Source organism: Dipteris shenzhenensis, chromosome 8, assembly GCF_047967505.1.
Source record: "Dipteris shenzhenensis isolate YYH24624 ecotype China chromosome 8, Dip_SZ_1.0, whole genome shotgun sequence".
Taxonomy (NCBI): Eukaryota; Viridiplantae; Streptophyta; class Polypodiopsida; order Gleicheniales; family Dipteridaceae; genus Dipteris; species Dipteris shenzhenensis.
In genome coordinates this window covers 988287-1002486 of record NC_141603.1, presented here as the reverse complement: position 1 = coordinate 1002486, position 14200 = coordinate 988287, and the positions used below count along the sequence as shown (strand labels likewise).

The 14200-nt window shown below is 44.7% G+C and overlaps 1 protein-coding gene across 1 annotated transcript in view; it reads left to right on the top strand.

Moving 5' to 3' along the window:
• Positions 1-332: 332 nt before the first annotated feature.
• LOC147898929 (Nop53 protein) overlaps positions 333-14200 on the top strand; it is a 104793-nt gene continuing 90925 nt past the window's right edge. Inside the window, exon 1 of the mRNA XM_087378160.1 lies at positions 333-565. Within this exon, the coding sequence (XP_087234286.1) occupies positions 397-565 (169 nt within the window). The 5' untranslated portion in view covers positions 333-396. The remainder of the gene's footprint in view (positions 566-14200) is intronic.

Here is a 14200-nt window from a genome sequence, read left to right as displayed (position 1 = left end):
ACTAAGTGGTCTTGACTAAAGGTTTCGCAGCTTTTTTTCGTACAAGATGGTTTATTTTTAATAAATCCAAATTCTCTTCTTTAAAGCTAAGGTCACAATGGGTTCATCTTTTGAAGACCTTTTAAACGACTGCCTACCCAACCTACCCAAGTTGTGTAGTTATTAGCTGACCGTGACCATGATAACAAGAATCTTGCTTTTAGTAGCATTCCACCATACATTCCAACTTATTTCTCTTAACAAAAAGCCTTAAGTACATCTTTTGGGGGGGTCAAGCATTTTTAACAACCGTTAAGAAGATTTAAGTTAACTGGTGCCAATGGGAATGCGCTGAAGTTCAAGGGCTGCAAAATATTTTAGCCCTGAAGCTCAAGGGCTGCAGGCAACTGAGCTCCCATGGGCAAAGGCAAGAAATCATCAAGGAAAGGGAAGAAAGCCTGGCGGACAAACATCAGCTTCAAAGATATAGATGATTATGTCGAAAAAGCAGGACGAGAAGAGCGCAGCGGTGGTTCTCTGGACGCAGTCCCGAATGAACGTATCTTTTTCGTGGACAAATCGTCAGGTGCTTGCTTAACTACACGTGGCGCAACTTGCAAATTTTATGACGGAGACATGGTTTTTCCAACGTCTGTGCGTACTTTGTGACTCGACGTTATCTTGGAAAATCATGTTTGCGTGGAAGTAGCAAGCCGAGCGAGCATGAAGTTGGACATGATTTGGCTTCCAATTATAGGAGCGTAAACCCTTTAGCTTCATGCACCGTCATGGAAGCACTAGCTTCCTTTGGAAACAAATTTCAGAGATTCAACTGTGTGAAGAACTAGTTAGTCCAATGCGTTGCCAGCAGAGACAAGAACGTGCGCCAATATACATGCGGGTCCCAAGCGCTATGTTTTGACCTTCTTCGTCCTAGATCTGAGAAGTCCTTGAAATTTAGACGGATTTTCAAATGACTATGACGAATTTAGCATTGCTATGAAAAATCAGAAGTCGTGATTGTTCCTTTTCCTATGATGATACTTGGCCAAGGTAATCTTGGAACAGGTATCACAATCAATAACGAAACCGCATTCTAGTTAGCTAGATCTTTGGCTCTATAGAGTGTGCTTACTCGTGTAAATCTGAGCACTAGAGGCCTAATTAAGGTTAGAGCAGTGTTAGACTGCCACAGGGTATTATCCCATATACATGTACTTTAATGCTGGGTACCGCGTGCCATAAGTATCCCTTGTGTCCCCTCTTTCCACAATAACGGCCTTTACTGTTTTTTTAAGGTCAGCTCGGATCTACTGTTCATCCTTGGGCTCTATCTATTGGCATTGGCATTGCCATTGCCATTGCCACGATCACTACTCCCTACGCTTTCTTTTTTCCCCCAAAGAAAAGACTTCTATTAAGTATGCTCATTGTAAAAGTACACCATGCACAGCATGAGAAAGCAAACACCCCAGGAGGGCAAACCTTGTGAGTGACTGTCATGAGATCGAAGCAATAAACTTCACACTGCACTATGTTTTAGAGGATTAGTTTTGATATGTTATTGGATTTATCTAGATATATATTATTGCCATATTAGTGGACATGCAAATTTCACCTTGTAGAGTTTTTGTCCATGTTGTGGCTTGTTGATATTGCGACGAATTCTTTTCTATCTTGATTCTTAAGTGGTGCATTGCCCTATGATTTATATTGTCTAAGCATTTTTTGTTTAGAAATATTTGTTTGGGAGAGACTAAAATGAAATTGTATAGTCTTTCACAAGCAGTTCTATTGAATGAAGAGAATGTGAACTACTTTTTGAATAGCCTTTTCTGTGGACAAAATGGAAGCTTGGAAGTGATGGAGATGGAGGGAGCAAGCTGAACTCAAGAATGCAAGATGTAGCATGAGAGTACAAGGGCTGCCCAACATGACAATGCCATAGGGTGGCACCCAATGAGGGCTAACCACACGGGTGTCCCTGACCCTTCTAGCTAATACATACATTGGCCACTGCCTTAATAATACATTATTTCTAAGACCATCCTGCGGTAACACTGTCCTAGTGTACAGGGTGTGATCTCATCATCAAATGCATTATGCAATTAAGCCCAAAGCTTTGCGGAAAGCGTCAAACTTTTCTTAGGAGAGGGCCTTGGTGAAAAGATATCGACATTCTGATGTATAGGACAATAGATCAAATTGATCTCTCCTGCATGTAACCTCTCTATGACATAATGATAATGGATCTCAATGTGCTTTATGCATGCATGAAACACAAGATTCCATGCCCACTGCAATAGCACTATGACTGTTAGTGAGTATAAGAGTAGATGGCTGAAAACTACCATGACGATCTGGCATCAATCTCCTGAGCCATACACATTCAACTGTAGTTGTGAAGGCTGCTCTGTACTCCGCATCACAGGATGAAGTTGCCAAAGTGGATAGTTTCTTGCTGAACCAGGAAATGCATGAACTGCCAATAAAAAAGCAATTTCCAATGCTGGAATGTCTAGTGCATAATCACCAGTCCAATGTGATCATTGAAAGCATGCAAGTCAGAGTTACCCCCCTGGCATAATACAGACCAAGAAGTTACCCTGCAAATATCTGAAACACGCTTTAGAGCACACCACTGCTGTGGCTTTGGGTTGTGCATGCACCTGCTCAGCTGGGACACATTGAAATGAATATCTGGATGGGTATTGCAGAGATAAATAAGGCATCCAACAGCCAGCCTGACTGTAAACAACAAAATCAAAAGGTTCATTGCCATCATGCATGGACAACTCTGGCTCCATGGGAGGTGAAATAGGCTTGCAGTCCTGAAAATTGAACCTTTGCAACAGTCCCTGAAGGTATTTTGACTGTTTGAGCACAATGCCTTCATATGTTAGCATAAAATGAAGCTTCAAGATCCTTCTTGAAACCTGTACCTTTCTCGTCATTGTGCATGTTGAGCAGCATATCATCCACATACAGTATGATAATCAGCAAATCCTTTTTGTCTTTCTTGACATAAAGGGTACTCTCAGTTGGACTATCCGGTTAAAAAATGTATGATTTTTCTCATATCAAGCCCATGGGCTTGTTTCAGACCATAAGTACCTTGTGGAGTCTGCACACTTTATGTTCCCGACAAGGGATTTGAAAACCACACACTTGATGGTGGTCATCCGAGAAGTGGGCCCTTGGCAACCAGCCTTGCCTTGTACTTGTCAATGGTACCATCAGATTGTCTTTTAATCTTGTATACCGGCTTTGTCCCAGTAGCTTTCGTCTCTGGGCAAATCCACTAGTTCCCATGTATTGTTCTTCCTAATAGAATCCAATTCTACCTGCATGGCTCACATCCTGTCATGAGCATCCTCAAAACTGCTTGGTTCTTTTGTATGATACACTGAACTCATCCAAGCTGAATTAACTAAGTTTGCTCCATCTGTCCCGCTTGAACCAGCCCTTGTTCTACTGGAGAGAGGGGCTGAAAGTCTGCAGGGACTGTTCTAGCTTCTTTTGAAGCAGCTCTCTATTCTCTGAGAACCTCTTGCACCTCCTTATGTGTTGCTTGATCTTGGACCTGATCTGGAGCATCCAAATGCTGCTGTGCATCAACAAGTGCAGGCTGATTTTCTAGTGGCTGCTCTGAATTGCCTTCAACTGCCCCTCCAAACACATCCAGAGTGCCTATATGCAGATGCCTATCAACTTAGTCATGGAATAATATGAGTTTCCTGCAAAAATCACATCTCCACTGACACGTCCCAGCACTCCTGAAACCCCTGATCTGTAAGCGAACCACACACAACGTCAGATCTGAGCAGGCTGCTCACCACCCAACCATGACATCTACAGGATGTGATCCCGAATCAGAAGATGTCCCCTCCAAGCCACGAGCTGAGCTACTGGCACGAACTCCCAATCAGATCCAAACCAGCCTGGTGTCCCATACCACCAGGTGGTGCTGTGAAGCCCTGGATCTGTCACTGGGCCTTGGGCTACGCTAAGATGCAGGCGCGCGTCCGCGACTCAATCCAAGAACAATCCTGGCACCTGGGAACGAAACTTGCTCCCAACTGCACACTGTGAACTGAACCCCCTGGGCCCCTTTTATAGACTCGGGCCCCGAGCGCCAAAAATAGCGAAGACCTATAGCATAAAAGGACTGTAACCCGTACTAGAATGCTTTGCACTGTTGTAAGCAAATTCAATCATAGGTAGATATTCTTCCCATGAAGACTGTCTCTTAGATACATATGCTCGAAGCATGTCTTCAACCAACTGGTTGACCTTCTCTGTACTGCCATCGGATTGTGCATGATCCGAGGAACTCATACTTAGAGTAGTTTCCAACTTCTCAAATACAAGTGTCCAAAAGTTACTTGTAAACTTTGAGTCCCTGTCACTAACTATGTCAGATGGCAAACCATACAGCTTAAACAAGTGGTCCACAAACTCGTGAGCCAGCTGAACAGCTGAAATAGTTGTTCTAGTAGGTAAGAACCTAGCCATTTTTGTCAAACGGTCGACTATGACCCAAATGGAGTCATGACCCTTGCGCGTTCGAGGCAAACCAGTAATAAAATCCATGGAAATACTTTCCCATTTATTACCTGGAATCTGTAATGGCTGTAATAAGCCCGCGCTTCTAAGGTGTTCTGCCTTAGTAACCTGACAAACCCGGCAACCTACTACATAGTTCTCTATAAATGCACACATCTTAGGCCAATAAAAGGTATGCTTAACAAGAGACAGAGTCCTATGTATACCCGGATGTCCAGCACTAGGAGCATCATGACACTCCTAGAGAATCTTGGATTTAAGGTCTAGAACATCAGGCACACAAATCTTTTCATTCCGGAACAGCAAGCCGTTCCTAATCATCCACTGACCTCCCGCCGCCTGTACCATAGGTGGCACAATCCCTGAGTCCTGGTCAACCATGGAGCTCCCATCCTGGACTCTCTGCCAATAAGAACTGAAATGACTATCAGTTGCGTATAGCGCTCTCAAGGATTGAAATAGGTCTGAGGATATTTCCGTAAATGACAGAGCATTTACAAACTTAACCCGACTTAAAGCATCCGCCACACTATTCAACGAACCTTTACGATAACGTATTTCAAAATCAAAATCCTGCATTAATTCTTCTCATCTAGCTTTCCTTCCCCTCAATTCTGATCGATCACACACATATTTAATTGACTGACTGATGATCAGTCAAGACAAGGAACTTTGAACCATACAAGTAGTGTCTCCAAACCTTAAGAGCATACACTACAGCATAAAGTTCCTTTTCGAGTGTGGGCCAACGATACTAAGTGTCGTCTAGCTTCTTACTCTCGAAAGCTACAGGTCTGCCCTCTTGGAATAGAGCTGCCCCAATCGCATAATCACTCGCATCGGCCTCTAAAACATAAGACCGGGTAGGATCGGGTAATGCAAGAACGGGTGCTTCCTTGATAGAAAACTTCAAGGTTTTAAAAGCCTTGTTCATTGCATCATTCCAAGAGATCGGCTGGGTAGACCTGCGTCCGCGACCTTTCAATATGTTTGTCAATGGTGCCGTGATATGTGAATAATCACGCACAGACTTCCGAAGAAATACTGTAAATCCTAGGAAAGAATGAAGTTGTTTCACAGTCTGAGGGATGGGCCATTCTAAAACCTTCTGGATACGATCCAGATCAATGCTAATACCTTCAGAAGAAATCTTGTGTCCTAAGTAAATGATCTCCTTCATAAAGAAGTCACATTTACTCATCTTGGCATAAAGCTTATGCTGTCTTAGAACAACTAAGACAACCTGGAGGTGTCCTATGTGATCCTCAAGCGTTTGACTATATACCAAGATGTCATCTAAGAACACTACAACAAATTTGCCCAGAAAATCCCTGAACAAATCGTTCATCATCTGCTGGAAAGTAGCAGGAGCATTGGTCAAACCAAAAGGTAATACGAGAAACTCGTAATGACCATACCTAGTCCGGAATGCGGTCCTATCTATGTGTTTAGCATAGATACGGATTTGGTGATAACCCGTCCGCAAATCAATCTTAGTGAAATACTTCGCTCCGGCCAAACGGTCTATCAAATCATCGAAACGAGGAAAAGGATAGCGGTTCTTAATTGTGACTTTATTTAATCATTTATAATCTATACACATTTTCCAGGAAGAATCTTTCTTCTTTCTTAAGAGGACAGGTGCATCCCAAGGTGATTTGCTTGGGCGGATATAGCCCATATTCAAGTAATCCTGAAGCTGGCTAGCTAGCTCATCCTCCTCTACCTGGCTCATCCTATAAGGTGGTACACTGATAGGTTGAGCCCCTGGAACTAAGTCTATGCGATGATCTACTGCCCGTTCTGGAGGTAAACCTTCCGGCAGTTGAGCTGGGAATATGTCCTTAAAACTATCTAACAACATTCTCAATTCACGGTGTTCAAAGACACTTAATTCATTCTTGTTAATAACAGAAACAACAAATGAAGAAAGCGGAATCAAAACACACTGATAGACATCATAATGAGAAGTGTTTAATATATTCCGAAGCTGCATCGCAGATACAATAGGCCCCTGAGAAGAGGGAATTTTATCACATTGAATACAAAATGTGGTGTCCTTATCTACAAAAGAAAGCGTATGCTCCGTCCATCCGATCTGAATATTGTGGGTTTTAAACCACTCTATTCCGATCAACAAGTCTACATGCTCCAAATGCATAACATAACATGTAAGAGCTCCCGTGTAGGCCTAAATCCGGATAGGAAGCGCTTCAACCTTGCGATCCCAAAATTGCTTCCCAGCTGGAAGCTGCACCTCATAAGTGTGGTCGCTAGGTACTGTGGACAGCCCCATCTTCTGCACAAATTTGTAATTAACAAAATTGTGAGAGCTGCCCGGATCAAAGAGAATGTGAACCTGTTGGTCCATAACTTCTTTATAAACTCGGGAAAGATCATGGGAACGAAACAACGAAGTATTGAAAGTACAATTACAAGAAAGTGGGCTGATAATGACATTTATTGAAATACCTTGCATCGAGGCTTGGTTCGCTCCCTTGGCCTTGGTACCTGTACCCGCCTGGAGCTTCGGTCCAAGCACCAACTTTTGGTTCTTGCGCTTGGGACACTCATTCTTTGTGTGGCCCCGCTCCTCGCAATAGAAGCATCGTCCTTCTTTCTTGAGCCTCAAAGTGCGAAGGAAATGGGCTTTACCATTTTTTGCTGGAGTCAAGTTTTTCTTGGAGGCGTTGTCCGTAGACTTCGTCTCCCCAGTACCAGTCGTATGCTGAAAGAACTTGCGTTTGTTCTTTCCACTCGTGTCGGAAACTGTGGTTGCTTTGGCACCGGCCATGGTATCATCATATATGCGCGCATAAGTCATGGCCTCCTGCAACGTTGTGCATTTGTTGTTCTTTATCTGCAACTTGTAGGAGTCTGGCAAACCATCCACGAAGAAACCTAACAAGGTCACTGGATCCATCTTAGTGGCCCTGGTTTGCAGATCCCGAAATCTTTGAAGATAAATTTCAAAGGTCAAGTTTAACTTTGACATATCGAGGGCTTTGAGCTTGCCAACGATATCGTAATCATCCTCCTTCTTCAGGAACTCCTTCCTGAAGACCCCTTCAAAATTTGTCTAGGTATCGGGCTTAGGCTGGAGTTCCTTCCACCATAGCAATGCTTTACCTGACATGAACCCCGCTGCAAGCTAGATCTTCTTCTCATCTGGGTATGGGTGGAACTGGAAGTGTACCTGCCACTTGTGTAACCAAGTGTCAACTACTTTCTTCGTTCTAGACTTTTGGTCGCCCGGAAAAGGGTCTGGAGTTATATTCGGGCCTAGCACTGAAGCCATGGCATCCACATGCGTGAGTGCGTGCACAGTGCTAGCCAGAAGGGTGAGAGTTGCTTGAATCCCCTGGAGTTGCTGTGTCAACCCCGTTTGATTTGCATTGACCTGCTCGAATTTTCGATCTAGAGCAGTCGTAAATTCACTGAAGGCCTTTTTGGTTATCAAGTCATCATAGAGATTCTGATCCTCCTCTCCCACAGGAGTGTAATCCAAATCCTGTTCTCCCATGGTGGACTCGGGATTTGCAGAATCAGACATAACTGAAATCTGATCTGAATATAAACTGAGAAAGATAACTGACTGAAACGAAGCGCAAAGAAGAATGGAGCAGAGGAAAACCGTCCCAAGAGATGCCGACGGAAAGAGATGCTGGAAACGCGAACCGGAAGCCCACGAATCCCCGAATTTCACTGATCCCGCCACCCGATACACGTGCGAAATCCTGCGGTGAACAGCTGCTGACGTGGCTGTACGGTCTGCTGACGCAGGCCGTACAGGTGCTGACATGGGCTTTACGGCGTCCGTACAGTCTGCAGGTATAGGCGCGATGCAGGAGGTGCTGACGCAGGCAGAGTTCGCAGCAGCAGGTACCGTACGGATGGCGATGGCTGACACAGGCAGCGTACGGCTGCTGACGCAGGCTGGCGCAACTGTACGGTGCTGTTGCAGGGCTGGCGCAGGTACGGACAGGCTGAAGCAGGCTGGCGCAGGCAGGCACGCAGTTCAAGGGGCAGCTACAAGGCACTAGGCGAGGCTGTGGGTGGGCTGGTACCCTGCACCATCTATATAGGGAGCAGGGCAGCCTTATTAGGAAACCCTGCTTCCAAAAAAGGCCAACCTCCCCCAGCTTTGGAGGGGGTGCTTTTTTCGAAAAAAGCACCCTCTACGCAGGCTGTTCACAGCCTGTTCGCTGCCCTACAGCGCCTCTTCCTGCACCCGCCTGATTCCGTACAGCCTAGGCGTCACCTCTCCGCCTCCCTCGCAGCCTTTTCGCCTCTCTCTCCTACTTCTCTGCTCTCTCTCCAGCTTCCTACAGCCTTCTCTCACGAGCTCCTTCAGGAATCTCGAATTCTCTACCTCCTTTCTTCTACCTTTTCCCTATCATCTGTCCACCCCTGCTAACCCAGGTACCCAGCAGCAAACGCAGCAACAGATTTCGAATTTTGGGCATACATGGAGGAAAAATTCGTCAAAAATTCCCGCATCAGAAGTTCCTACCTTAGGAGCTGGCTCTGATACCAACTGACACGTCCCAGCACTCCTGAAACCCCTGATCTGTAAGCGAACCACACACAACGTCAGATCTGAGCAGGCTGCTCACCACCCAACCATGACATCTACAGGATGTGATCCCGAATCAGAAGATGTCCCCTCCGAGCTACGAGCTGAGCTACTGGCACGAACTCCCAATCAGATCCAAACCAGCCTGGTGTCCCATACCACCAAGTGGCGTTGTGAAGCCTTGGATCTGTCACTGGGCCTTGGGCTACGCTAAGATGCAGGCGCGCGTCTGCGACTCAATCCAGGAACAGTCCTGGCACCTGGGAACGAAACTTGCTCCCAACTGCACACTGTGAACTGAACCCCCTGGGCCCCTTTTATAGACTCGGGCCCCGAGCGCCAAAAATAGCGAAGACCTATAAATAGTTCGTACCCTTGCCACTCAACCCGAGAATCAAGCCTGCCTAGCTCTAAGCCTCCCCAGGCTAACCTGAGCTAGTTATGTGTACCTAGTACACGTGAGATACCAATCCGTGCACATGACATCCACTAACCAAAATCCTTCTTGTCTGAGGATTGTAGAGACGGTAAGCCTTGCTCTCTCTACTGTTATCATCTAGCTTGCTTCTGAATATATTAGGCATATGTGCATGGGTTGTACAGCCAAACACCCTGAGGTAGTGTACCTTCGGTTTTCTATTGTACCAAGACTCAAACACTTAAAGGCCTTGGTGGGGCATCTGTTCAAAACATGTGCTGCACACTTATTGCCTCCAACAAAAATCTGTGTGGCAATCTTTTCCCTTTAATCATGCATCTGACTATATTCCATTAGAGACCTGTTCTTTCTCTCAGCAATACCATTTTGTTGAGGTGTACAAGGGACTGTAAACTGATGCATATTCTCTATTTTGTTCAAGAATTTTTGAAGGCATTGGATATGTATTGCCCTCTTTTGTCTGCTCTCAAAGTTTGCACTTTGCATTCATGCTCATTCTCAAGCATAGCTATGAATTGCTTGAAGCATTAAAAGACATCGGATTTTTCTTTCAAATGATACACCCATGAAAATCTGGAAAAATGATATATGGAGGGATCCTTGGCAACTGTTATTTCTCTTGGTGCACCTCAGCAAGGAGGTGGACAGCAAGCTTAGGCGAGGCCAGTCGTAGGCTGTAGCAGTTACACTCGCTGCTCCCTCCTATAGAGGATCAAAGGAGATAGGATTGGGAGATGCCCAAGCTTTGTCTTTCATTCCTCATATCCACTCCTCCAAAACTTCGAAGGAAGCTGGGGATACCTAAGAGAGTATGTATTTGGCAAGGAATTGTAGTGGGAGATAGACTATCCTCACTCTCTCTCCTGCTCAATACTAATTGCTACTGCAAGATGATGCACTCAATACACAAAGTGATGCTGTGGATGTGAGTGAGAGAATCAGAGGGAGAGAATGTAGTGGATTTCTGAAGAGGAAATAGATACAACTGAATAATGAATGCCCAAGGGGCTGAACACAACTGTATGAAGGGGCTGAATACCTCACTGCAAAACTGGAAGACTAGATTGCCTAGAGGAGGTGAATCCTCACTAGATCCTTGAAGAGGGTGAGGCTACCCTGTTGGTCTGCTGTGGGGAGGCCTGGGCTCTGCTGCTCTGAAGGCTTGAAGGCTTGAGGAGTGGATGAAGAATGAGGCTGCCCTTTTATAGGCTGTAAGGTCAGCTTGGCCGACTTGGTCAACGCTGACCGTAGACCAAGCCGGTCAAAAAGTCAACAAGTTAACTTTCGACCAAAAAGTCAACTCTATGTTTTTGACCTGCGATGATGTGGCGCTGATTGTCTGTTGACTGTGTGCTGATTGCTGACTGTGCAGGGCTTCCTGCATGGCTGTATGGATGCTTGCATGGTAGTTGACTTGGTTGCCTGCACTGGCACCAGTTAGCATGGCCACGGGCTTGTGGATGCCCGTGACAGGAATAGGGCCAGGGTCTCTGATAATGTCAAGAGGGGATTCAATGTCAAACCATTTGACTAAGATCCAGGATCTTGGAGAACAACGACTGAACATTGATGAAGTCATATTTGATAGTCAGCTTATATCTACAATTTTGAATTCTTTGCCTGAGACGTATTTGAGTTTTCACACTTCTCTGAATTTGTCCATGAGGGGGAGTAAAGCTCCACTCACTTTTCAAGAGATTGTGGGGTTGCTGTCGCAGGAAGAACTGACAAGGACAAACAAGTTTGTTAAGGTGCATGATGATGATCAAGCCTTGTTGGCTAAAGGCTAAAATAAGTCTTGTGGTTATCAATCCACGACTGATACAACTCAGCCATCAAAGAACATTTCAGAAAATGCGGATCAACCCAAGAAAAATGGTGCCATTATTGCAAGAAACCTTGACACCAGATAAATGAATGCATGAAAAGGTTGGAGAAAGAAAGGAAAAAGAAAGAAGTCGGCATGACAATTTCAAATGCATTAGATGCAAACAAGGGTCCCTCAGCTAACTTTGTTACAAAAGAGTGGTCTTTTTTTATTTGCAGTTATGATGCCAAGTGCGACGCGAACCATGAGGTTGCCTCACTCGCTGTGAGTGATGTCTCAGATGGTGTATGGTACTTTGCTAGCGGTGCTTCCAGGCACATTACTTTCAGGAAGTGTTGGCAAAAGAGTGTCTTGTGCTAACAATCCTTCATATCCCATGAAAGGAGTAGGGAGGATTTTGTTGTCATTAGTTGATAGGACTGATTCAAGCCTTCCACAATGTCTTGTATTCTCCTGGTCGGGTATCTTGTCACCAAATTGGTAACTTCTCCCAAGACATAAAGAGGAATCTTTATTGCATTGACGATGGTCAAGAAAGTTTGGTTAACTAGAATAAGCTTTGTTCTACTTTTGCTTTGCATTAGTAAAAGAGAACCGTGGGAACGCCCACAAGGGACTAGGATTAGTCCAAGAACCAAGAATGCATGCATTTCGCTAACCTCTAATGGGTTAAAGTGTTGGAACTTGTTTGTGCAATGTGTAGGACCTAAGAGAGTGCAAAAAGAAGCGCTAGTTTTAAAAAGAAAGCCTAAAAAGCTTGGTTCTTTTTTGCAAAAGTAGCTTTTAGAATGCAGGCCCTAGCTTTTTGCTAGGCCTAGTCTATAAAAGAAAGCCCCCAAGCCTCCCAGATTCATTCAAGAGTTGTACTCAGCTTCATGCTCTTCTTAGAGCTAGTTGTACAAAGTATTTTCTATTGCAATAAAGACCTTCGGGGGGGTCCAGCCCTTATTTCTGGGCCCTAGTGTTGCGCGTGCTGCGTCTCCTTGTTCTCTCCCTCAGTTCTAGCGCGAAGAATCTTTGAGATAAGTGCTGCAATTCTGATTTTCAGATTTCAGTTTGTGTTCTCCAGTTTCTATCGCAAAGTTCTTGTGAAATATTGCGTGGAAGTATCAGTCTCTGTTCTTTCTCTCCCTCTCTCAGTTCGGTTTGATTCCCAGAAGAAATCTACTGCTGCTCCTTGTCAGATGAAACTATTAGATGCTGTTTTTCCCTATTATCTATGAAATTCGAAGTCCATCTTGGTGATTATCTGCTGCGAATCGAAGATCCAGGTTGCGTTTCAACCAACAGTGATTTGTTTTTAGGGTTTTAAAGCTGGATACAGATTTGTTTAGGGTTTTTGGTCCGGTTTCACATCTTCACTTGTAACATAACCCCATAGATTCTTTGTAACCAAAAGATTCTTGACCACAAAGCTCACTCAGAGTATAATTGGTGCCATCCAATTTATCCTCTTGGGCCAAAACTTGAAAAACATCTTCAGGATCCCGAGTCTGATTTCATGATGAATGCACAAACAGTCCCAAAAAATTCAGATGCTGTGAATCATTATACTGCATTCACAACAACAGGACTTTGTTCCACGAGCCATTACTTTGCTAGGCAAATGCAGCCTGAAAATGGACTGTTTGAATAGTTGGACAAAGAATCAAATCTAATGCTTGACTCAACCAAAAGAAAAAAATATCCCACTGAATACTGACTGTGCTGAAAGAAAAACTCCTCAATAACAAATGCCCCAAAATGTAAGGACAGGAAAACTCCAAATGCAAGGAGTAAAGGAATAAATTTTTACCAGGGGAATTACCACAAAAGTATGTAGCAAGTACACTGACTGAAAAATCAGTTTTTGGACTGAATGCCCCCAAGATATGACTTCCAAGAGTAGCTTGACGAGTGAATTACAGAACTGTTCAAGCGAAAACTCTGTTAGGGTAGCTCTCCAAGTAGGTCAACCAAGCTCCAAGCTTGCTGCAAAACTTTTACTAAGATAGGCGACCAAGTTTGACTGGAAAGGCCTTCTTCATGCACAAGATCCTCCTCCAATTTTACAGAATAGGCCGGGCCTGAAGATGACAAGTTTGTTTGCACAGAAATCAAGGCAGAGAGCAACTGTGATGAACAGTGCGAGCTGTTTTCACTGACTGTTTGGGCAGAAACTTGACCTTCCAAACCTGTCATAGCTTTGAATGAACAGTTTGAAACAGAAACAGCACAGGAGCTCTTCCAAAGGAAATTCACTGTTTTAAAGGTGGCCTGACTGGGGTTATCTGGTGCAGCTTCAAAGCTTTGCCTGAAGGGTCCGCAGCCAGTAGCCAGAGCTACCAAGCTCACTGTTTGCAAGAAACAGGTGCGACTTGCTTCTGTACAGTCCAGCCAGCAGCTGAAGGTGGTCAAAAATCCAGGTAGGTCACCCAGCTAGGAAACCCCTTGCAAGGGAATCAACCCACGAGGCTTGGGCAAGCATGGGGAGGCAGGGGGCAACCCGCTCTGACACCGAATGTGAACAAATGGAAGTGGTGGAGATGGATTTCTAACATTCTTCTTTAGTGCTAGCCATTGTCTCGGCCGAGCCTGCCTTTCACCCCGCTGCCCGGAGTGCTGACAGAAACTCAAAACGAAGAGCTCGGTATAAATGGACATGTCAAGTACATGTGGGTGTGTGGATATGGATGTGTGAGAGCTTATGTTTATACTATTGTTTGCACCCTCTATTGGGCGTTGATGGCATTAGTGGGGATTCCATAGTAGCTAGTCCTTGATGGAGTTCACCTAGGGTTTGCATGGGGTGGAGATATTCATCATAGATTTG